This window comes from Syngnathus floridae, unplaced genomic scaffold, assembly GCF_059516105.1.
Source record: "Syngnathus floridae isolate MCC-2025c unplaced genomic scaffold, RoL_Sflo_1.0 HiC_scaffold_84, whole genome shotgun sequence".
NCBI classification, from domain to species: Eukaryota; Metazoa; Chordata; class Actinopteri; order Syngnathiformes; family Syngnathidae; genus Syngnathus; species Syngnathus floridae.
Window position 1 is genome coordinate 99,184 of NW_028284113.1, and position 25,472 is coordinate 124,655.

At 47.4% G+C, this 25,472-nt stretch overlaps 2 protein-coding genes and 1 long non-coding RNA gene across 3 annotated transcripts; all 3 read left to right on the plus strand.

Moving 5' to 3' along the window:
* The first annotated feature begins 21 nt into the window (after nucleotides 1-21).
* LOC148377820 (janus kinase and microtubule-interacting protein 3-like) lies at nucleotides 22-647 on the plus strand. Its single transcript, XM_088368126.1, has 3 exons — nucleotides 22-79; nucleotides 166-264; nucleotides 354-647. The coding sequence occupies exons 2-3, from the start codon at nucleotides 175-177 to the stop codon at nucleotides 645-647; spliced, it is 384 nt and encodes a 127-aa protein (XP_088224252.1). The 5' UTR covers nucleotides 22-79; nucleotides 166-174.
* Nucleotides 648-7,415: 6,768 nt separating this feature from the next.
* Nucleotides 7,416-22,307, plus strand: LOC148377821 (uncharacterized). Its single transcript, XR_015856405.1, has 4 exons — nucleotides 7,416-7,520; nucleotides 7,644-7,721; nucleotides 9,566-9,654; nucleotides 22,127-22,307. It is a non-coding gene; the product is annotated as an uncharacterized LOC148377821 (long non-coding RNA).
* Nucleotides 22,308-22,695: 388 nt separating this feature from the next.
* Nucleotides 22,696-23,261, plus strand: LOC148377822 (janus kinase and microtubule-interacting protein 3-like; the record flags this gene model as incomplete). The annotated part of the gene is made up of 3 exons (XM_088368127.1): nucleotides 22,696-22,753; nucleotides 22,840-22,938; nucleotides 23,028-23,261. Coding segments are annotated over exons 2-3 (324 nt in total), but the record flags the coding sequence as incomplete, so codon positions are not given.
* Nucleotides 23,262-25,472: the final 2,211 nt, after the last annotated feature.

The following is a 25,472-nucleotide window of genomic DNA, read 5'->3' on the forward strand; positions in this document are numbered from 1 at the left end:
CGTTTGTCTCTTCTAGAATGTCAAGTGGGTGGAGGAGAAGCAGCTGCTGCGTCAGAGCAATCAGCAGTTGGCCGAAAAGGTGACGGAAAGAAAGGCGCTGGGCGGAGTCGCTTGGCGTCACACCTGTCGGGAAGCCCCGCAGATGAGGTCTGACTGTCTTTTCAGGTCAGGCGGATGGAGGCGGAAGAAGCGCGTCTGAAAGAGCACATCCAGGATATCCGAGACCAAAACGAACTGCTTGAGTTCCGCATCCTGGAGCTGGAGGTGGGAAGACTCGCACAAGCGTGTTGAGGCCAGAGATGTGACGGACGGACGGACGGACGGACGGACGGATGCATGCCTCTGCCTTTCAGGAGAGGGAGTGGCGCTCCCCCGTCTTGAAGTTTCTGCAAGTCCGTTTCCCAGACGGCCTCAGCCCTTTGCAGATCTACTGCGAGGCCGAGGGCGTGAGCGTACGTAAGGCGTCCCTCGCAACCCTAACCTTAACCCGAGGTCCCAGAACACCTTACATTGCTCCTTGCGCCTTTCCCCCGGACATCGTCATCAGTGATCTGATGAAGAAGCTGGACATCCTGGGCTATAACGCCGTAAGTGTATGTCGAACTCCTTATGTTCGCACTCCACGAGACTCGGCGGCTCAAATGTGACTTTTGGAAGGCTTTGCGCTGAAAGAAGCTTGTTGACGCTGTGCCTTTGGGCTCTTGCAGAATCTCACCAACGAGGAGCAGGTGGTCGTGATTCACGCCAGGACCCTTCTCACCCTAGCCGAGAAGGTAACGCGCACGTCCACGCACGCTCTCGCATTCTGCTTATGTGACAGCAGCCTTTCCTCAGTGGTTAGAATACATCAAAGTGACCAAGTCAGCACTTCAACAGAAGATGTTGGACATTGAAAGTGAGAAGGTAGACAGACACGCGACATCAGCCAAGGGGAACTCCGGCAATGTGCCCCAACAATTCTGACCTTGAGCTGTGCTAGGATATGTTCTGCAAGCAGAAGGGCTACCTGGATGAAGAGTTGGACTTCAGGAAGTGTTCCATGGACCAGGCTCATAAGGTAAGCCGCCCTCAAATCTCCCGCCGGACCACTGATGGACGAGGATTGCGGCCCAGAGGATCCTGGAGCTGGAGGCCATGTTGTACGAGGCGCTACCGCAGCGGGACTGCCCCGCCACGGACGGCGAAAAAGCCAGCCACGCTGGCGTGAATGACGTGCTGACGGCGGATCAGAGAGAAGAGCTTAGGAGCGCCGTGGACCAATGGAAGCGAGCCCTGATGTGCGAGTTGAGGGAGCGCGACGCTTGCATCCTCCAAGAGAGAATGGATCTGCTGCACAGCGCGCAACAGGTAAGGGCCCAAAGCCAGCCCGGCACTTACTTGCACGCTTACTGGCTTTTGAATGCCACTTTCCATTTGTCCGTCCTAGAGGAACAAAGAGCTGAAAGAATTCATCGAAGCTCAGAAGAGACAAATCAAACAATTGGAGGAGAAGTTTCTGTTTCTCTTTCTATTCTTCTCCTTGGCCTTCATTCTGTGGCCCTAACACCAGCTGGTGAGTGAGCTCCAGCGGCACCGCACTCGACACCTCCGATACACTGCCAGCCGGTCTCAGACGTTGGCAGACGCTCCGATGCCAACGTATACCCCCCGCCACGGTGACAGAGGCACCGCGTCACACCGGCGCTCATCCAATCAGAAGGCAGGAAAAGCAAATTCACATGCAGGGCACTTTTGAACCAGAAGAGAGCGCCACAAAAAACGGTTGTTGCCCCAAACGCGCACTAAAAAGGGTCAGAATAACAAGAGTCCCACTGGCCAGCCGGGGCCACCCGTCCAGCTGTTTCTTCAGGGGGGAAAAAAATTGGAGTCACCGGTGAGTACATTTTGCATTTAGCTCTGCTTTTCTGCTTCTGTCTTCAAGTGTGTGGCATCCTGCGATCAAAGAGTCAGCCAACCCCAAAGCGGTTGACCTCAACGTCCCACCACCATGCCTACCAGAGCAGGTGACGTGATGCTTTGGACATCCTTCCGTCTCAGATGCCCAAAAGTACTCTTTGCCACATCTGCGGCAATACGGTGTCTTTTCAAAGGTGCAAATAAATCCAGCGTGGGCGGAACACGCACGTCTTCGGTTTTTCCCGCTTTGTTTGTGTGACAGCTGTTGTGAAAATTTTATACAAATAAAGTTGTATAGTACAGGTTTGGCCAAGCCGCAACTCCCGAACCGCATGCGGCTCTTTTATGTTCATATCAACATTTGTGTGTGTGTGTGTGTGTGTGTGTGTGGGGGGGGGGGGGGGGTTGTGCGTGTTGGCTTCACTTGAGTTCAATTTGGTATTTTGGTCAAAAGCGCATGTGGTGAAATTCCACAAAGTAGGATGGGCAAACACATTTCTTTAAACTATGAGTGTCAATTGGGCTCTCGAAATGGCAGGGAAAAGATGCACAGCAAAACAAAAATACGTAGATGAACACAGGACGTTTTAATCAGAGTGGGAAAGTTTCTATTTTTTGTTGAACGTGATGGCAAACCATTCTGCCTGATATGTCAGACCTCAGCGCATTTCAAAGATTCAAATCTTCAGCGCCATGCACTTCAGCTCACTCCATGCTAACATTGATCAGGCGTCGAACCCGCATCATCATGCTTAAGAGGTGGCCATGCTAACCAGTGCGCCATTATGTCAACGCATAATAACTAAGTCTACTGGTCAAAACAGCGGTTACTATATGACGTCGCTACGTCGTGGTCACGTGACGCAGACAAGACGTCAATGGACGTGGGCAGAGTTAACTTGTTTAAAAGGGAGTAGGCAGAAGAAATATTTAATTTATTTAAATCTATTTTGAGTGCACACCATTATGCCAATGCATAACAACTGTAAATCTACTAAACAAAACAGCGGTTGCTATATGACATCTGCCACGTCGTGGTCACGTGACATACGTGACGTCGATGGGCGTAACTTTCGCCGGAATTCAAATCCGCGGGGAGAGTTAACTTGTTTAAAAGAGAGTGGGCAGAAGAATTATTTAATTTATTTAAATCTATTTGGTGTGTGCGCCATTATGTCAATGCATAACAACTGTAAGTCTACTAAACAAAACAGCGGTTGCTATTTGACGTCTGCCACGTCGTGGTCACGTGACGCGGACGTGACGTCGACGCCTACTTTACATCCCACCGATCACAGGACTCCTCGGCTGCATAACCGTGCCCCCTTCCCAACCAATCGGATTTGCTATACGCGAAAACGACGCCAATGGAAAGAGCTTCCGCCCAAATTTAAATCCGTGGGCGTGGCTCGCAGCAGGAAGTAGGAAAATGGCGGCGATGTTGACAAAGACACAGCGGATGGTAACATACGACTAACAAGAGAAATATTTTTATTTTCTGCTTGCAACTGGACCGTCCAGAGCGTACACGGTAAGTACAACTCATCGTTTTTAAAAAGAAGTACTTTTGTTGCCCTGAAAAGCGAGTGACGTGGCGTTTGTGGGGGACGTCGAATTTCGACGATTCTTTCTGGTCAACGGTTGTAAATGATTGTGTTGATTAAAAAAGAAAACTTGATGTAACTCTACTTTTAACTGCCGTTTCAGATAGATTTGGAATTGCATCACATCCAATTTTGCCTAGAGCGTACACGGTAAGTAACACTCGTTGTGTTTAAGGAGATTTACGTTTGTAATAGCAGAAGTGTAGCCGCGTTGCGTTGTACGTGTGAAAATTGGTCCGGGCGAAATGTTAATGTTTAATTTCATTCCTTTAGGTTCCACGGTGTTTGTTGGCTGCAAGTTTTCCACTGCAAGAAGAGGCTCATATCATTGACCAGGAGCGAGCTACAATGGTGAGTAGCCATAACATTTATGTTAAACACTTCCTATTTCATGTCTAACAGTACTTGATTTAACAAATAACCATAAATAAATACAGTGTGGGCACTGAAGTTAACATATGTGATTATACTGCCTAATCTGTCACCGAGTAGATTGTTGCAAAGTAATATAAGATCCAAAGTTGTAATTCAGAATAGTTTTCAAAAGAAGGCCATTAGAATTATATACAAGTCTGATTACCCCGAACAAGCTATTAATTAAATCACAAATTCTTCAATTCAAAGATTTGGTAGATTATCAGACAAATAATGTCTAACAGTAATTGATTTAACACATCACGATAAGTAGATTGAGTGTGGGCACTCTCAAGTTAACATATGTGATTATACTGCCTAATCTGTTACAGAGTATGTTGTTGCCAAGTAATGTAGAATAGATCCAAAGTAGTAATCCAGAATAGTTTTGAAGAGGCCATTAGAATGATAAACAAATCTGATTACCTTGAACATAATAACAAGCTAAGTGTTTAATATGTCCTATGAAGTCAAAATTGGGCACCATCATGTGGTGAAATTTGGAATTGCATCACATCCAATTTTGCCTGGGAACAAACAGATTACATAAATCTTAGTTTTGAATAAGCCACTCCTTCTCAAACAAGTAAACTCTGCCCATTTTGCGCAGTAGATGTTCTGTTAATATCTAGTATTTATACAAAGTCATAATTTAAATTGCTTTCAACCTTCATTCATCGGTTCAACCAACATTACTCGCTCTTCTTACCAACTTGTATTGATTTAACTAAGCGTTTAATACTTCCTATCAGGTCTCAAATCGAGATTTGGCAAAATACAATTTCAGCAAATCCAATTTTGCCAGGGAACAAAAATAGATTAAATAAACTAAATAAGTCCTCTTCCCATTAAATAAATCAGAAAAGTCTGTCTTGTAACCAGTCCTCTTCAAACAAGTAAAGTCTGCCCATTTTGTGCCGTAGATTTTGTGTCTATGCCTAGTATTTAAACAAAATCATAATTTAAACGACTTCTTTCCTTCATTCACTTTGGAAATTTGGAATTGCAGCAAATCGAATTTTGGCAGGGAACAAAAATAGATCAATTAAACTAAATAAGTCTTCTTCCCATTAAATAAATTAAAAAAGTCTGTCTTGTAACCAGTCCTTTTCAAACAAGTAAAGTCTGCCCATTTTGTGCCGTCGATTTTGTGTTAATGCCTAGTATTTATACAAAATCATAATTTAAAGGACTTCATTCCTTCATTCACTTTGGAAATTTGGAATTGCAGCACATCAAATTTTGCCTGGGAAGAAAAGTAGATTAAATAAATTTAATAAGTTACTACTTCCCATTAAATAAATTAAATACGTCTTACTTGTTCCCACTCCTTTTCAAAACAGTAGTTTAAAACGAGGGCCCTTCACTCAATCTTTAACCTCAACCCCGCACGTTGTGTTGTATCTGTGAATGTTGGTTGTGGCCAAATGATAGTTTTCTTTCATTCGTTTAGGTTCCAAGAAAACTTGATGTAACTCTACTTTTAACTGCCGTTTCAGATAAGCGGGTATTACGTCGCAGTCAAATGCCGCGGATATGACGTAATTGCCCGAACCTCCGCCAAAATTCAAATCTGTTGGCGCGATGGCCGTGAGCCACTGAGCAGCGACGATTATCAACAGAAATATCTTTATTTTCTGCTTGCAACTGGACCGTCTAGAGCGTACACGGTAAGTAACACTCATTGTGTTTAAGGAGATTTACGTTTGTAATAGCAGAAGTGTAGCCGCGTTGCGTTGTACGTGTGAAAATTGGTCGAGGCGAAATGTTAATGTTTAATTTCATTCCTTTAGGTTCCACGGTGTTTGTTGGCTGCAAGTTTTCCACTGCAAGAAGAGGCTCGTATCATTGACCAGGAGCGAGCTACAATGGTGAGTAGCCATAACATTTATGTTAAACACTTCCTATTTCATGTCTAACAGTACTTGATTTAACAAATAACCATAAATAAATACAGTGTGGGCACTGAAGTTAACATATGTGATTATACTGCCTAATCTGTCACGGAGTAGATTGTTGCAAAGTAATATAAGATCCAAAGTTGTAATTCAGAATAGTTTTCAAAAGAAGGCCATTAGAATTATATACAAGTCTGATTACCCTGAACAAGCTATTAATTAAATCACAAATTCTTCAATTCAAAGATTTGGTAGATTATCAGACAAATAATGTCTAACAGTAATTGATTTAACACATCACGATAAGTAGATTGAGTGTGGGCACTCTCAAGTTAACATATGTGATTATACTGCCTAATCTGTTACAGAGTATGTTGTTGCCAAGTAATGTAGAATAGATCCAAAGTAGTAATCCAGAATAGTTTTGAAGAGGCCATTAGAATGATAAACAAATCTGATTACCTTGAACATAATAACAAGCTAAGTGTTTAATATGTCCTATGAAGTCAAAATTGGGCACCATCATGTGGTGAAATTTGGAATTGCATCACATCCAATTTTGCCTGGGAACAAACAGATTACATAAATCTTAGTTTTGAATAAGCCACTCCTTCTCAAACAAGTAAACTCTGCCCATTTTGCGCAGTAGATGTTCTGTTAATATCTAGTATTTATACAAAGTCATAATTTAAATTGCTTTCAACCTTCATTCATCGGTTCAACCAACATTACTCGCTCTTATTACCAACTTGTATTGATTTAACTAAGCGTTTAATACTTCCTATCAGGTCTCAAATCGAGATTTGGCAAAATACAATTTCAGCAAATCCAATTTTGCCAGGGAACAAAAATAGATTAAATAAACTAAATAAGTCCTCTTCCCATTAAATAAATCAGAAAAGTCTGTCTTGTAACCAGTCCTCTTCAAACAAGTAAAGTCTGCCCATTTTGTGCCGTAGATTTTGTGTCTATGCCTAGTATTTAAACAAAATCATAATTTAAACGACTTCTTTCCTTCATTCACTTTGGAAATTTGGAATTGCAGCAAATCGAATTTTGGCAGGGAACAAAAATAGATCAATTAAACTAAATAAGTCTTCTTCCCATTAAATAAATTAAAAAAGTCTGTCTTGTAACCAGTCCTTTTCAAACAAGTAAAGTCTGCCCATTTTGTGCCGTCGATTTTGTGTTAATGCCTAGTATTTATACAAAATCATAATTTAAAGGACTTCATTCCTTCATTCACTTTGGAAATTTGGAATTGCAGCACATCAAATTTTGCCTGGGAAGAAAAGTAGATTAAATAAATTTAATAAGTCTTACTACTTCCCATTAAATAAATTAAATACGTCTTACTTGTTCCCACTCCTTTTCAAAACAGTAGTTTAAAACGAGGGCCCTTCACTCAATCTTTAACCCCAACCCCGCACGTTGTGTTGTATCTGTGAATGTTGGTTGTGGCCAAATGATAGTTTTCTTTCATTCGTTTAGGTTCCAAGAAAACTTGATGTAACTCTACTTTTAACTGCCGTTTCAGATAAGCGGGTATTACGTCGCAGTCATGTGCCGTGGATATGACGTAATTGCCCGAACCTCCGCCAAAATTCAAATCTGTTGGCGCGATGGCCGTGAGCCACTGAGCAGCGACGATTATCAACAGAAATATCTTTATTTTCTGCTTGCAACTGGACCGTCTAGAGCGTACACGGTAAGTAACACTCATTGTGTTTAAGGAGATTTACGTTTGTAATAGCAGAAGTGTAGCCGCGTTGCGTTGTACGTGTGAAAATTGGTCGAGGCGAAATGTTAATGTTTAATTTCATTCCTTTAGGTTCCACGGTGTTTGTTGGCTGCAAGTTTTCCACTGCAAGAAGAGGCTCGTATCATTGACCAGGAGCGAGCTACAATGGTGAGTAGCCATAACATTTATGTTAAACACTTCCTATTTCATGTCTAACAGTACTTGATTTAACAAATAACCATAAATAAATACAGTGTGGGCACTGAAGTTAACATATGTGATTATACTGCCTAATCTGTCACGGAGTAGATTGTTGCAAAGTAATATAAGATCCAAAGTTGTAATTCAGAATAGTTTTCAAAAGAAGGCCGTTAGAATTATATACAAGTCTGATTACCCTTAACATAACAACAAGCTATTAATTAAATCACAAATTCTTCAATTCAAAGATTTGGTAGATTATCAGACAAATAATGTCTAACAGTAATTGATTTAACACATCACGATAAGTAGATTGAGTGTGGGCACTCTCAAGTTAACAGATATGATTATACTGCCTAATCTGTTACAGAGTATGTTGTTGCCAAGTAATGTAGAATAGATCCAAAGTAGTAATCCAGAATAGTTTTGAAGAGGCCATTAGAATAATAAACAAATCTGATTACCTTGAACATAATAACAAGCTAAGTGTTTAATATGTCCTATGAAGTCAAAATTGGGCACCATCATGTGGTGAAATTTGGAATTGCATCACATCCAATTTTGCCTGGGAACAAACAGATTAAATAAATCTTAGTTTTGAATAAGCCACTCCTTCTCAAACAAGTAAACTCTGCCCATTTCGCGCAGTAGATGTTCTGTTAATATCTAGTATTTATACAAAGTCATAATTTAAATTGCTTTCAACCTTCATTCATCGGTTCAACCAACATTACTCGCTCTTATTACCAACTTGTATTGATTTAACTAAGCGTTTAATACTTCCTATCAGGTCTCAAGGCAAGATTTGGCAAAATACAATTTCAGCAAATCCAATTTTGCCAGGGAACAAAAATAGATTAAATAAACTAAATAAGTCTTCTTCCCATTAAATAAATCAGAAAAGTCTGTCTTGTAACCAGTCCTCTTCAAACAAGTAAAGTCTGCCCATTTTGTGCCGTAGATTTTGTGTCTATGCCTAGTATTTAAACAAAATCATAATTTAAACGACTTCTTTCCTTCATTCACTTTGGAAATTTGGAATTGCAGCAAATCGAATTTTGCCAGGGAACAAAAATAGATCAATTAAACTAAATAAGTCTTCTTCCCATTAAATAAATTAAAAAAGTCTGTCTTGTAACCAGTCCTTTTCAAACAAGTAAAGTCTGCCCATTTTGTGCCGTCGATTTTGTGTTAATGCCTAGTATTTATACAAAATCATAATTTAAAGGACTTCATTCCTTCATTCACTTTGGAAATTTGGAATTGCAGCACATCAAATTTTGCCTGGGAAGAAAAGTAGATTAAATAAATTTAATAAGTCTTACTACTTCCCATTAAATAAATTAAATACGTCTTACTTGTTCCCACTCCTTTACAAAAAAGTAGTTTAAAACGAGGTCCCTTCACTCAACCTTTAACCCTATTTATTCACCTTCTAGGCTAAGTGTTAAAGGCTAAGTGTTAAAGGCTAAGTGTTAAAGGCTAAGTGTTAGAGGCTAAGTGCCAGAGGCTAGGCGCCAGAGGCGAGTTTTTGTGGGCTGAAGTTTTAGTGGGGTTAGTGTGAATACAATCCAAAAGAATACAACAGAATACAATACAATAGAATATAATACATAGATTAAATTCAATAGCTCTTACTACTTCCCATTAAATAAATTAAATACGTCTTACTTGTTCCCAATCCTTTTCAAAAAAGTAGTTTAAAACGAGGGCCCTTCACTCAACCTTTAACCTCAACCCCGCACGTCACATTGTGTTGTATCTGTGAATGTTGGTTGTGGCCAAATGATAGTTTTCTTTCATTCGTTTAGGTTCCACGGTGTTTGTTGGCTATGTTTTCCACTGTCAGAAGGATGAAAATACAAAGTACAACGCTTGGACGTGGGCGAAGACGTCACCGGTGAGTCCTTCCTTCCTATTTATTTACCTTCTAGATGCTAGAGGCTAAGTGTTAGAGGCTAAGTGTTAGAGGCTAAGTGTTAAACACAATACGAACAACACAACGATACTGCACTGAACAACACGATACCGCACTGAGAAACACGATACCGCACTGAACAACACGATACCGCACTGAACAACACCATGCCGCACTGAACACCATGCCACACTGAACAACACCATCCCGCACTGAACAACACCATGCCGCACTAAACAACACCATGCCGCACTGAACAACACCATGCCTCACTGAACGACACCATGCCGCACTGAAAGACACCATGCCGCACTGAACGACACCATGCCGCACTGAAAGACACCATCCCGCACTGAACACCATGCCGCACTGAACAACACCATCCTGCACTGAACAACACCATCCCGCACTGAACAACACCATGCCGCACTGAACAACATTATGCCGCACTGAACATTATGCCGCACTGAACAACACCATGCCGCACTGAACAACACCATGCCGCACTGAACAACATTATGCCGCACTGAACAACACCATGCCGCACTGAACAACACCATGCCGCACTGAACAACACCATGCCGCACTGAACAACATTATGCCGCACTGAACAACACCATGCCGCACTGAACAACACCATCCTGCACTGAACAACACCATTCCGCATTGAACACCATGCCGCACTGAACAACACCATCCCGCACTGAACAACACCATCCCGCACTGAACAACACCATGCCGCACTGAACAACATTATGCCGCACTGAACAACATTATGCCGCACTGAACAACACCATGCCGCACTGAACAACACCATGCCGCACTGAACAACACCATGCCGCACTGAACAACATTATAACGCACTGAACAACACCATCCCGCACTGAACAACACCATGCCGCACTAAACAACATTATGCCGCACTGAACAACATTATGCCGAAATGAACAACACCATGCCGCACTGAACAACACCATGCCGCACTGAACAACACCATCCTGCACTGAACAACACCATCCCGCACTGAACAACACCATGCCGCACTGAACAACACCATGCCGCACTGAACAACACCATGCCGCAATGAACAACACCATCCCGCACTGAACAACATTATGCCGCACTGAACAACATTATGCCGCACTGAACAACACCATGCCGCACTGAACAACACCATGCCGCACTGAACAACACCATCCTGCACTGAACAACACCATCCCGCACTGAACAACACCATGCCGCACTGAACAACATTATGGCGCACTGAACAACATTATGCCGCACTGAACAACACCATGCCGCACTGAACAACACCATGCCGCACTGAACAACACCATGCCGCAATGAACAACACCATGCCGCACTGAGCAACACCATGCCGCACTGAGCAACACCATGCCGCACTGAACAACACCATCCTGCACTGAACAACACCATGCCGCACTGAACAACACCATGCCGCACTGAACAACACCATGCCGCACTGAACAACATTACGCTGCACTGAACAACACCATGCCGCACTGAACAACACCATGCCGCACTGAACAACACCATGCCGCACTGAACAACATTACGCTGCACTGAACAACACCATGCCGCACTGAACAACACCATCCTGCACTGAACAACACCATGCCGCATTAAACAACACCATGCCGCACTGAACAACACCATCCTGCACTGAACAACACCATCCCGCACTGAACAACACCATCCCGCATTGAACAACACCATCCTGCACTGAACAACACCATGCCGCACTGAACAACACCATGCCGCACTGAACAACACCATTCCGCACTGAACAACACCATGCCGCACTGAACAACACCATCCTGCACTGAACAACACCATCCCGCACTGAACAACACCATGCCGCATTGAACAACACCATCCTGCACTGAACAACACCATCCTGCACTGAACAACACCATGCCGCACTGAACAACACCATGCCGCACTGAACAACACCATGCCGCACTGAACAACACCATGCCGCACTGAACAACATTATGCCGCACTGAACAACATTATGTCGCACTGAACAACACCATGCCGCACTGAACAACACCATGCCGCACTGAACAACATTATGCCGCACTGAAAAACACCATGCCGCACTGAACAACACCATCCCGCACTGAACAACACCATGCCGCATTGAACAACACCATGCCGCACTGAACAACACCATGCTGCACTGAACAACATTATGCTGCACTGAACAACACGATCCTGCATTGAACAACACCATGCCGCACTGAACAACACCATCCTGCACTGAACAACACCATCCTGCACTGAACAACACCACCCCGCACTGAACAACACGATCCCGCATTGAACACCATCCCGCACTGAACAACACCATGCCGCACTGAACAACACCATTCCGCACTGAACAACACCATGCCGCACTGAACAACACCATGCCGCACTGAACAACACCATGCCGCACTGAACAACACCATGCCGCACTGAACAACATTATGCCGCACTGAACAACACCATGCCGCACTGAACAACACCATCCCGCACTGAACAACACCATGCCGCATTGAACAACACCATGCCGCACTGAACAACACCATCCTGCACTGAACAACACCATCCCGCACTAAACAACACCATGCCGCACTGAACAACATTATGGCGCACTGGACAACATTATGCCGCACTGAACAACACCATGCCGCACTGAACAACACCATGCCGCACTGAACAACACCATGCCGCACTGAACAACACCATGCCGCACTGAACAACATTATGCCGCACTGAACAACACCATGCCGCACTGAACAACACCATGCCGCACTGAACAACACGATCCCGCATTGAACAACACCATCCTGCACTGAACAACACCATGCCGCACTGAACAACACCATGCCGCACTGAACAACACCATTCCGCACTGAACAACACCATGCCGCACTGAACGACACCATCCTGCACTGAACAACACCATCCCGCACTGAACAACACCATGCCGCATTAAACAACACCATGCCGCACTGAACAACACCATCCTGCACTGAACAACACCATGCCGCACTGAACAACACCATGCCGCACTGAACAACACCATGCCGCACTGAACAACATTATGCCGCACTGAACAACATTATGCCGCACTAAACAACATTATGTCGCACTGAACAACACCATGCCGCACTGAACAACACCATGCTGCACTGAACAACATTATGCCGCACTGAACAACACGATCCCGCATTGAACAACACCATCCCGCAGTGAACAACACCATGCCGCATTGAACAACACCATGCCGCACTGAACAACACCATGCTGCACTGAACAACATTATGCTGCACTGAACAACACGATCCTGCATTGAACAACACCATGCCGCACTGAACAACACCATCCTGCACTGAACAACACCATGCCGCACTGAACAACACCATGCCGCACTGAACAACATTATGCCGCACTGAAAAACACCATGCCGCACTGAACAACACCATCCCGCACTGAACAACACCATGCCGCATTGAACAACACCATGCCGCACTGAACAACACCATGCTGCACTGAACAACATTATGCTGCACTGAACAACACGATCCTGCATTGAACAACACCATGCCGCACTGAACAACACCATCCTGCACTGAACAACACCATCCTGCACTGAACAACACCACCCCGCACTGAACAACACGATCCCGCATTGAACAACACCATCCCGCACTGAACAACACCATGCCGCACTGAACAACACCATTCCGCACTGAACAACACCATGCCGCACTGAACAACACCATGCCGCACTGAACAACACCATGCCGCACTGAACAACACCATGCCGCACTGAACAACATTACGCCGCACTGAACAACACCATGCCGCACTGAACAACACCATCCCGCACTGAACAACACCATGCCGCATTGAACAACACCATGCCGCACTGAACAACACCATCCTGCACTGAACAACACCATCCCGCACTAAACAACACCATGCCGCACTGAACAACATTATGGCGCACTGGACAACATTATGCCGCACTGAACAACACCATGCCGCACTGAACAACACCATGCCGCACTGAACAACACCATGCCGCACTGAACAACACCATGCCGCACTGAACAACATTATGCCGCACTGAACAACACCATGCCGCACTGAACAACACCATGCCGCACTGAACAACACGATCCCGCATTGAACAACACCATCCTGCACTGAACAACACCATTCCGCACTGAACAACACCATGCCGCACTGAACAACACCATCCTGCACTGAACAACACCATCCCGCACTGAACAACACCATGCCGCATTGAACAACACCATGCCGCACTGAACAACACCATCCTGCACTGAACAACACCATGCCGCACTGAACAACACCATGCCGCACTGAACAACACCATGCCGCACTGAACAACATTATGCCGCACTGAACAACATTATGCCGCACTAAACAACATTATGTCGCACTGAACAACACCATGCCGCACTGAACAACACCATGCTGCACTGAACAACATTATGCCGCACTGAACAACACGATCCCGCATTGAACAACACCATCCCGCAGTGAACAACACCATGCCGCATTGAACAACACCATGCCGCACTGAACAACACCATGCTGCACTGAACAACATTATGCTGCACTGAACAACACGATCCTGCATTGAACAACACCATGCCGCACTGAACAACACCATCCTGCACTGAACAACACCTTTCCACACTGAACAACACCATGCCGCACTGAACAACATTATGCCGCACTGAACAACACCATGCCGCACTGAACAACACCATGCCGCACTGAACAACACCATGCCGCACTGAACAACACCATGCCGCAATGAACAACACCATCCCGCACTGAACAACACCATGCCGCATTGAACAACACCATGCCGCACTGAACAACACCATCCCGCACTGAACAACACCACCCCGCACTGAACAACACGATCCCGCATTGAACAACACCATCCCGGACTGAACAACACCATGCCGCACTGAACAACACCATTCCGCACTGAACAACACCATGCCGCACTGAACAACACCATGCCGCACTGAACAACACCATGCCGCACTGAACAACACCATGCCGCACTGAACAACATTATGCCGCACTGAACAACACCATGCCGCACTGAACAACACCATCCCGCACTGAACAACACCATGCCGCATTGAACAACACCGTGCCGCACTGAACAACACCATCCTGCACTGAACAACACCATCCCGCACTGAACAACACCATGCCGCACTGAACAACATTATGGCGCACTGAACAACATTATGCCGCACTGAACAACACCATGCCGCACTGAACAACACCATGCCGCACTGAACAACACCATGCCGCACTGAACAACATTATGCCGCACTGAACAACATTATGCCGCACTGAACAACACCATGCCGCACTGAACAACACCATGCCGCACTGAACAACACCATGCCGCACTGAACAACACGACGTCGCACTAACAACACGACGCCGCACAGAACAACACGACGCCGCACAAACAGTTTTAGATAATATTACGTCGCAGTCATGTGACGCGGACATGACGTCAATAGGCGGAACTCACGGCAAAATTATAATCCGTGGGCGTGGCTTGCAACAGGAAGTAGGAAAGCGGCAGTTCTGGCAAACAAGACACAGCTGTTAGTAACACGATGACTAACAAGGCAAATATTTTTGTTTTCAGCTTGCAACTTGACCGTCTAGAGCGTACAAGGTAAATACAACTGTTTTTTTTTAGCCCTGAAAAGCAAGGGAGTGTGGCGTTTGGGAGGAATGTCGAACTCGGCGTCTGCTTCCAGCCACAGACGCCAAATTTCGACGATTATTTCGACTGGTCAACGGTTGTAAATTATTGCGTTGACTAAAAACTTTATTTAACTCTACTCTTAACTTTGCCGTTTCAGATATGCGGGTATTACACCGCGGAAATGACGTCAATAGGCTGAACTCTCGCCAAAATTCAAATCTGTGGGCGCAATGGCCTTGAGCGAGACACCGGATACAAACACGACGATTATCAACAGAAATATCTTTATTTTCCGCTTGCAAGTGGACCGTCTAGAGCGTACACGGTAAGTACAACTCATTGTGTTTAAAAAGATTTACGTTTGTGTAGTTTGCGTTGCGTTGTATCTGTGAATGTTGGTTGAGGCTAAATGTTAATGTTTAATTTCATTCCTTTAGGTTCCACGGTGTTTGTTGGCTGTATGTTTTCCACTGCAAGAAGAGGCTCGTATCATTGACCAGCAGGAGCTACAATGGTGAGTACCCCTTTCGTCTTCCATTTATGTTAAACACTTCCTATTTCATGTCTAACAGTACTCGATTTAACAAATAACCATAAATAAATACAGTGTGGGCAGTCACGTTAACATATGTGATTATCCTGCCTAATATGTTTATCACAAATATGTCACTAATCACTAATATGTTTATTTGTTTATCACAACACCTTTGGACCTTCAGCAATCGATTATTTACCTTCATCTACATAGAGACAGAACGATGGTGTCTTAAACATCTCATTCATTTCACCAAATAACTTCACGCAGGTGGATAACGGCCGTCTCGGTCACGCTATGTTGCGTGATGCAGTTTTGAAGAACCAAATGCATTTATTCAATGAATAAGTCAAGCTAGTTCTATGTTTATGATGTTGTAAGTTACGGTACCGATTGAAGTTGAGTTCGAAGCCAGTGGAAAACAGCGCTGCGTTTGTGCTCTCCAGGTACAAATGTTGTGATCTCTGACTGACGACCGGGCGAGACTCGAGTAAGAGATGTCCAAACGAGCTCCGGCAGGGCGGGCCAAGGCGGAGCGAACGGACGCCCTTCAGGCCGCCAATGACGAGCTGAGAACCAAACTGATGGACGTCCAGTTAGAACTTCAGCAGGAGAAGAACAAGGTGAAAACCTCAACAGACAGACACTGCCTGCCTCCCTGCCTGCCTCCCTGCCTGCCTCCCTGCCTGCCTCCCTCCCTCCCAGTTTTCCCGATGTAGATTAGACATGCGTGTGCCATGACTGTGTCAGCCTACATCAACAAATGCACCGAGGACGTCAGCACCACTAAGAATATCATCACCCGGAGCAACCAACGACCCTGGATGACTGAGGAGGTACGTCAAACGCTACGAGCGCGGAACTCTGCCTTCAAGTCTGGCGACAAGGAGACACTGAGGACAGCGAGAGCCAACTTGAACCGTGCCATCAGGATAGCGAAGCGAGACCGCAGTCGAAAATTTCAGGATCGTTTCCACGACGTCAAAAACATCAGGAGTATGTGGCAAGGCATACGGGCGATTACAGACTACAACTCACCCTCCCCCCCCCCCGGTGGGTGTAGTTGATGCTGACTTTCTAAATGGTCTAAATAACTTCTTTGGGAGGTTCGAGGCACTAAACGGCACTCCAGCAGTTAAAACTGTCCCCCATCAGGAAGAGGAGGTACTCTGCCTTGACTCCGCCGATGTGTTGAAGACCCTGAGGAGAGTCAACCCCTGTAAGGCCCCTGGCCCCGACAACATTCCTGGGCGTGTGTTCAGGGAATGTGCAAGTCATCTGGCTGGGGTCATCACAGACATTTTTAACACCTCGCTGGGCCAAGCCACAGTGCCGGCGTGCTTTAAGACTGCCTCCATCATTCCGGTGCCGAAGAAACCTCAAATCACCTCATTTAATGATTACCGGCCTGTTGCACTGACTCCGGTTATGATGAAGTGCTTCGAAAGGCTGCTTAAAGGTCACATCGTTTCCAGACTCCCCCTATTATTTGACCCGTTCCAGTTTGCCGACCGGCAAAACCGCTCCACTCAGGACGCCATCTCCTCCGTTCTTCACCTGAGCCTGGCTCACCTGGAGGAGAAGAACACCCATGTGCGGAGGCTGTTCCTGGACTTCAGCTCAGCGTTTAACACCATCATCCCACAGCATCTGGTAGGAAAATTGGAACACCTGGGCTTCAACACCCCCCTTCGCAACTGGCTGCTAGACTTCCTCACCAACAGACCTCAGTCAGTCCGGGTCGGACAGAACACCTCTGATGTCATCACCCTCAGCACAGGCTCCCTTCAGGGCTGCGTCCTGAGCCCCCTGCTGTGCACCCTGATGACACACGACTGCGTCCTCAGGTTCACCACCAATCACATCGTGAAGTCAGCAGACGACACAACGGTGGTGGGGCTCATCAGAGACAACAACGACCTGGACTACAGAGAGGAGGTGGAGCAGCTGGTGGGCTGGTGCAGAGAAAACAGCCTGATCCTGAATGAGGAGAAGATGAAGGAGATCATCGTCGACTTCAGGAAAAAACAGCCTCACCACGCTCCACTGATCATCAACAGCTCAGCTGTGGAGGTGGTCAGCACCACCAAATTCCTGGGGGTCCACATCACAGAAGACCTCACCTGGACTATGAACACTACGGCACTGGTCAAGAGGGCACAGAAGCGCTTGTACTTCCTGCGGAGGATGAGGAGAGCCCACCTGCCCCCACCCATCATGAGGACGTTCTACAGGAGCACCATAGAGAGCATTCTGACAAGCTGTCTCTCTGTGTGGTGTGGAGGCTGCACCGCCTCCGATTGGAAGAACGTGAGGAGAGTGGTGAGGACAGCAGAGAGGATCATAGGGGCTCCTCTTCCCTCCATTCAGGACATTTCATCTCAGCGCTGCATGTCCCGTGCCCGTAACATCATCAATGACCCATCACACCCCCACCATGGACTGTTCTCCCTGCTGCCCTCTGGGAAGAGGTTTGCAGCATCCGCTGCAGGTCCACCAGGTTCTGCAACAGCTTTTTCCCTGCTGTCATCAGACTGTTGAACACTAGAACTGTTGAGCTCTAAACTGAACTCTGCATCACACATTCACAGAACTGTACTTTATGACACTACGGACCTCTATCTTGCACTATCTCGCACTACCAACTTTACTGAACTTGTATAAACCCTTTAAATAGAAGTTTAATACATGGTTTAGCATTCCTCTGCACACTCTTGAATACTGTTTTGCCTACTTGCACTATTGCATAATTATCACTGCTGCACTTTATACTTATTTTTAATATATATATATATATATATATATATAGTATATATGTATATATATATATTTTCATAGGGTATGTTACTTCTATTCAACTGCAATATCACTACTTTGTTGTAAGACGTATGCAACGGAATTTCGTTTTGTATGCACCATGTGCAGACAAGATGACAATAAAGTTTGTCTAAGTCTAAGTCTAAGTCATGTCAGGTCAGCTGTCTGGAGAGAGAGAGAAGTCAGGACCTGCGGGCGGAGCACCACCGTGCCACCGCCGCCATGACGGAACTCAAAAGCAAACTCCATGAGGAGAAGCAGAAAGAGTTAGCCATTACCAGGGAGACATTACTGCGGCAGCATGAAATGGAGCTGATGAGAGTGATCAAAATCAAAGATGGAGAGATCCAGCGACTGAATGCCTTGGTCCTCAGCCTGAGGGACGGCTCCATGGACAAGGTGATCCGCTCTATCCGTGTCTGACTATCCGCACGCCACGTCGGGCTTCGATGCGGCCGCTACCGTATTGTGTAGCTTGTCCCCAGTAAGCGTCGCGGCGCTCCGTTGCGGTCTCAACGGCCAGGTGTGGCGCAATGTCTGCTCAGGTGAGGAGGGGGGGCGCTTTGCTGGCGGAGGTGGAGGAGACGCGGCGGTGTCGGGAGACCGAGCGGTGTCGCCTCCACCAGGAGCGCGGAAGAAGCCCTGGCAGCGGCCCAGCAGGCCTGGCAGTCCCGAGCGGCCGAGCTCCGATCGGCTCATCACCAGCATCGGGAGGAGCTGAGCCGAACCAAGAGAGACTGCGAGAGGGAGATCCGCCGACTGGTAGGACTGATCAGATGCGCGGTGCGTGGCTATGTTCCCAATTTCGTTGTATACCTGCAGTGCAATGACACCTAAGGCATTCTATTCTATTCTATTTCACAAGAAGAAAATGTCCGGTTGCTCGCTTCGCTTTTGTCACAGCAAAGGTGTTCTAGTCGATTCCAGAAAAAAATTGGCCGGTTGCTCTCTTTGTTTTTGTCACAATTCTGGCAAATGAGTTTGCCCGCCTGCCTGAGCGCTCCCCGTTTGTACATCCAGACGGATGAGATCAAGCTGAAAGACAGAGCGGTTAGTGTTTTGGATGAAGCCCTGGGGCCGGCCACGTCCACCGCCTTCAGCTGCAGACTCAGGCTGCCGAGCAGCAGATCGCTGCCCTGAGGGATTCCCAAAGGGCGGGCCTAAACTACCCTGGAAGTGGGGTCAACGCCGCTACTAGCAATCCTCTTCATTGCGTAAGCCACCTCATCACACACTTGCAGTACGCATGACTTAGTTCGTTGCTGGAGGAAGGTAGCACAAAAACAGTTTTGAACTTTGAACGAGTGCTTGTGTGTGTGTGTTGCGGGGCGTTTTCAGTCTCAGGAGGATCGGGACACGCGACGGTTTCATCTGAAAATCGCTGAGCTCAGCGCAGTCATCAGGAAACTGGAGGATCGAAACGCCCTGCTTTCTGAAGAGCGCAATGAACTGGTAATTTATTGACGGCACGCTTGAAGGTTTGCGCTACGTTTGATGCGCGCCATCCAGCGAGGCACCCATTGCGCTTGCTTATTAGTTGAGCGGCGCGGCGAGTCGGTTGCCTGGTAGATGTCTTTTATTGGGAGCCAAAGCCACGATTCCGTTCAAACCGATGCAAAAGGAATGGATACGTTCTGGCCCGCGTGTTGTGCGTCTTTCACATCCCGCACTTCATGCTTGCAGCTAAAGCGACTGAGAGAAACAGAAAGCCAGTTTCTGCCACTCCTGTACAAAAACAAACGCCTGAGCAGGAAGAATGAAGAACTCTCGCTGGTGCTGTGTCGCCTTGAAAACAAAGTGCGCTTTGTCACCCAGGAGAACGAGGAGATGGCAAGCTTGGTAAGTCGACGCGGACAACGGCGGCGTGCCAACAGAGTCCACTGCATTTGTGTTCCACAGAGAAGGCCTAGTTCGCTCAATGACCTGGACCGCGGTTGCGGCCAGCAGGACGGTGAAATGGAGTTCCTTCAAGTTGTGGAGCAGCGGCACATCATCGACGACTTGTCCAAGGTCTTCAGGCAGGCGACTCGGTGCACGTACGGCAGCGCCGCGCTCGCTCGCTGTCGCCAGGAAACCTTTTCCGTCCAAAGCTTGGCCGGCGGCCGCCATCCAAAAAATTGGCCCCTTAAATTCCGACCTTTCAAGCAGGAGCATTGTGCGCACGCGTTTGAACACGCTTTAGACTTGTTTTGCCGTTTTCAGCAGCTCAAAGCTCCCGTTTTGTCAGCGCCTTTGCCACTCGCTGTGCGCTGAAAACGACGGACTTGCCCGGCTGCTCAGCCCGTCAACCATGAGCCGCGAGCGCGGCGTCATTGTCCGTAGGCAGCTAGTGGCAAAATGCACCCTGTTAGAGTTGCGCTCGCTCCAACTTATTTTGCAAGAACCACACGGGAGACAAGTAAGTTCTTTTGGACACCTGCAGGTGGAGAGTCCATCCGTTGTACGAATGAAGTCTGACTCTCGGCTCCTGCACGAGCATTTTAATTAAGAGAAACAGGGTGGGTGTAAGAGTGGATTGAATAGAGGAAGCCCTTGACCTCTAGTCAAAACATAGCAAGGGGTGTTTTACGACTTTGTGTAGGAAGGGATAAGCGATAGGGATAAATAAGGGATAACTAATATTATTTATTACAGGTCGCAGTCAAAGTCAAAGCAACACAATGATACGATAAAGATAATCTGGAAAACCCTGACACACCCTGTAGTTGTCACTTTTGGAAAAGACGAGCGTCCCTCCAATCATCGCCGGTGACGTGTTTTTCAGGCTCTGGAGACAGGAGCTCATGTCAGAAATGTCATTGTGAGTCGCGTTTGTTTCTGCGCCGGAGCCGTTCGTTCCCTTTGCATCCAAAGAATCTCAAAGGCGGATTATTTGTGTCGACAGGAGAGAGATTTGCTGCTACGATACCGACGTCGAGAATCTCTGAGGAGGAACAAAGCGTGAGGTCCTGCAAGGTGAGTCTGTTTGTTTGCGGCTGCTTGGTGTTGCGCAAGATGAAATGGCCTTTTTCTCGCTATCGTTCCTCTCGTCGATTCATCGTGAGGTGTCGCTTCAGTTTGTTCAGAGAGATGTTTGCTTCCGCGCCCGCAGGTCATCGAAACATTTTACGGCTACGACGAAGACGTGTTGGTGGACTCGGACGGATCGTCCTTGTCTTTTCACACCGACAGAACCCCCGACACGGAACCCGAAGAGGTAGCCCGCCATTTCTGCCAGCGTATTGGCACCAAACATTCCTCTTCAGCCTGGAATCGGACTCGTCTTTGCGTCGCGGGTGCTTTGTCGCCGGTCTGACTGATTCTGGTACTAGTGCTGTGTTGCATTGGTGTGTGCATGAAGAGGCGGAGCTTCGCTACCGCCAGCTGACGCAAGAATATCAAGCGCTGCAACGAGCCTACGCTCTGCTAGCCCAGACCAGCGAAAGGGGACTACGACGCCGAGAAGGAGATCAAGGTGGCGCCCCTTCCCGCAACCCCCGGCCGGGTCGCAGCCTCCCCGTTCTCACCCAGCCTCGGGTGTTCTCTGGTCTGAAAGGAGGAGGAGGAGCCTCCCTCCTCCTCCTTTCAGACCAGAGAAAAGCTGATGGTAGAAATGGGTCACTATCAAAGCAGAGTAGCAGATCTGGAGTCAGCGCTGAAGCAACAAGGACAGGTAAGCTCATCAATGAGCACACCTTTTTCTCAGACAAAATAGCTACATTCTTCAGTCACTCATCCGTCTGGCATTACTGGACCAACCCCCCCCCCCCCCCCCCCCCCCGAACGTGGCTGGGAAAATGCGGAGAAAAGCAAATGTCATTTTCCAGTCAACCAAAGAATTTGTGGATGAAAATGACACAACATTCCAAAGCTGTCCACGCGTTTGTCTCTTCTAGAATGTCAAGTGGGTGGAGGAGAAGCAGCTGCTGCGTCAGAGCAATCAGCAGTTGGCCGAAAAGGTGACGGAAAGAAAGGCGCTGGGCGGAGTCGCTTGGCGTCACACCTGTCGGGAAGCCCCGCAGATGAGGTCTGACTGTCTTTTCAGGTCAGGCGGATGGAGGCGGAAGAAGCGCGTCTGAAAGAGCACATCCAGGATATCCGAGACCAAAACGAACTGCTTGAGTTCCGCATCCTGGAGCTGGAGGTGGGAAGACTCGCACAAGCGTGTTGAGGCCAGAGATGTGACGGACGGACGGACGGACGGACGGACGGATGCATGCCTCTGCCTTTCAGGAGAGGGAGTGGCGCTCCCCCGTCTTGAAGTTTCTGCAAGTCCGTTTCCCAGACGGCCTCAGCCCTTTGCAGATCTACTGCGAGGCCGAGGGCGTGAGCGTACGTAAGGCGTCCCTCGCAACCCTAACCTTAACCCGAGGTCCCAGAACACCTTACATTGCTCCTTGCGCCTTTCCCCCGGACATCGTCATCAGTGATCTGATGAAGAAGCTGGACATCCTGGGCTATAACGCCGTAAGTGTATGTCGAACTCCTTATGTTCGCACTCCACGAGACTCGGCGGCTCAAATGTGACTTTTGGAAGGCTTTGCGCTGAAAGAAGCTTGTTGACGCTGTGCCTTTGGGCTCTTGCAGAATCTCACCAACGAGGAGCAGGTGGTCGTGATTCACGCCAGGACCCTTCTCACCCTAGCCGAGAAGGTAACGCGCACGTCCACGCACGCTCTCGCATTCTGCTTATGTGACAGCAGCCTTTCCTCAGTGGTTAGAATACATCAAAGTGACCAAGTCAGCACTTCAACAGAAGATGTTGGACATTGAAAGTGAGAAGGTAGACAGACACGCGACATCAGCCAAGGGGAACTCCGGCAATGTGCCCCAACAATTCTGACCTTGAGCTGTGCTAGGATATGTTCTGCAAGCAGAAGGGCTACCTGGATGAAGAGTTGGACTTCAGGAAGTGTTCCATGGACCAGGCTCATAAGGTAAGCCGCCCTCAAATCTCCCGCCGGACCACTGATGGACGAGGATTGCGGCCCAGAGGATCCTGGAGCTGGAGGCCATGTTGTACGAGGCGCTACCGCAGCGGGACTGCCCCGCCACGGACGGCGAAAAAGCCAGCCACGCTGGCGTGAATGACGTGCTGACGGCGGATCAGAGAGAAGAGCTTAGGAGCGCCGTGGACCAATGGAAGCGAGCCCTGATGTGCGAGTTGAGGGAGCGCGACGCTTGCATCCTCCAAGAGAGAATGGATCTGCTGCACAGCGCGCAACAGGTAAGGGCCCAAAGCCAGCCCGGCACTTACTTGCACGCTTACTGGCTTTTGAATGCCACTTTCCATTTGTCCGTCCTAGAGGAACAAAGAGCTGAAAGAATTCATCGAAGCTCAGAAGAGACAAATCAAACAATTGGAGGAGAAGTTTCTGTTTCTCTTTCTATTCTTCTCCTTGGCCTTCATTCTGTGGCCCTAACACCAGCTGGTGAGTGAGCTCCAGCGGCACCGCACTCGACACCTCCGATACACTGCCAGCCGGTCTCAGACGTTGGCAGACGCTCCGATGCCAACGTATACCCCCCGCCACGGTGACAGAGGCACCGCGTCACACCGGCGCTCATCCAATCAGAAGGCAGGAAAAGCAAATTCACATGCAGGGCACTTTTGAACCAGAAGAGAGCGCCACAAAAAACGGTTGTTGCCCCAAACGCGCACTAAAAAGGGTCAGAATAACAAGAGTCCCACTGGCCAGCCGGGGCCACCCGTCCAGCTGTTTCTTCAGGGGGGAAAAAAATTGGAGTCACCGGTGAGTACATTTTGCATTTAGCTCTGCTTTTCTGCTTCTGTCTTCAAGTGTGTGGCATCCTGCGATCAAAGAGTCAGCCAACCCCAAAGCGGTTGACCTCAACGTCCCACCACCATGCCTACCAGAGCAGGTGACGTGATGCTTTGGACATCCTTCCGTCTCAGATGCCCAAAAGTACTCTTTGCCACATCTGCGGCAATACGGTGTCTTTTCAAAGGTGCAAATAAATCCAGCGTGGGCGGAACACGCACGTCTTCGGTTTTTCCCGCTTTGTTTGTGTGACAGCTGTTGTGAAAATTTTATACAAATAAAGTTGTATAGTACAGGTTTGGCCAAGCCGCAACTCCCGAACCGCATGCGGCTCTTTTATGTTCATATCAACATTTGTGTGTGTGTGTGTGTGTGTGTGTGTGTGTGGGGGGGGGGGGTTGTGCGTGTTGGCTTCACTTGAGTTCAATTTGGTATTTTGGTCAAAAGCGCATGTGGTGAAATTCCACAAAGTAGGATGGGCAAACACATTTCTTTAAACTATGAGTGTCAATTGGGCTCTCGAAATGGCAGGGAAAAGATGCACAGCAAAACAAAAATACGTAGATGAACACAGGACGTTTTAATCAGAGTGGGAAAGTTTCTATTTTTTGTTGAACGTGATGGCAAACCATTCTGCCTGATATGTCAGACCTCAGCGCATTTCAAAGATTCAAATCTTCAGCGCCATGCACTTCAGCTCACTCCATGCTAACATTGATCAGGCGTCGAACCCGCATCATCATGCTTAAGAGGTGGCCATGCTAACCAGTGCGCCATTATGTCAACGCATAATAACTAAGTCTACTGGTCAAAACAGCGGTTACTATATGACGTCGCTACGTCGTGGTCACGTGACGCAGACAAGACGTCAATGGACGTGGGCAGAGTTAACTTG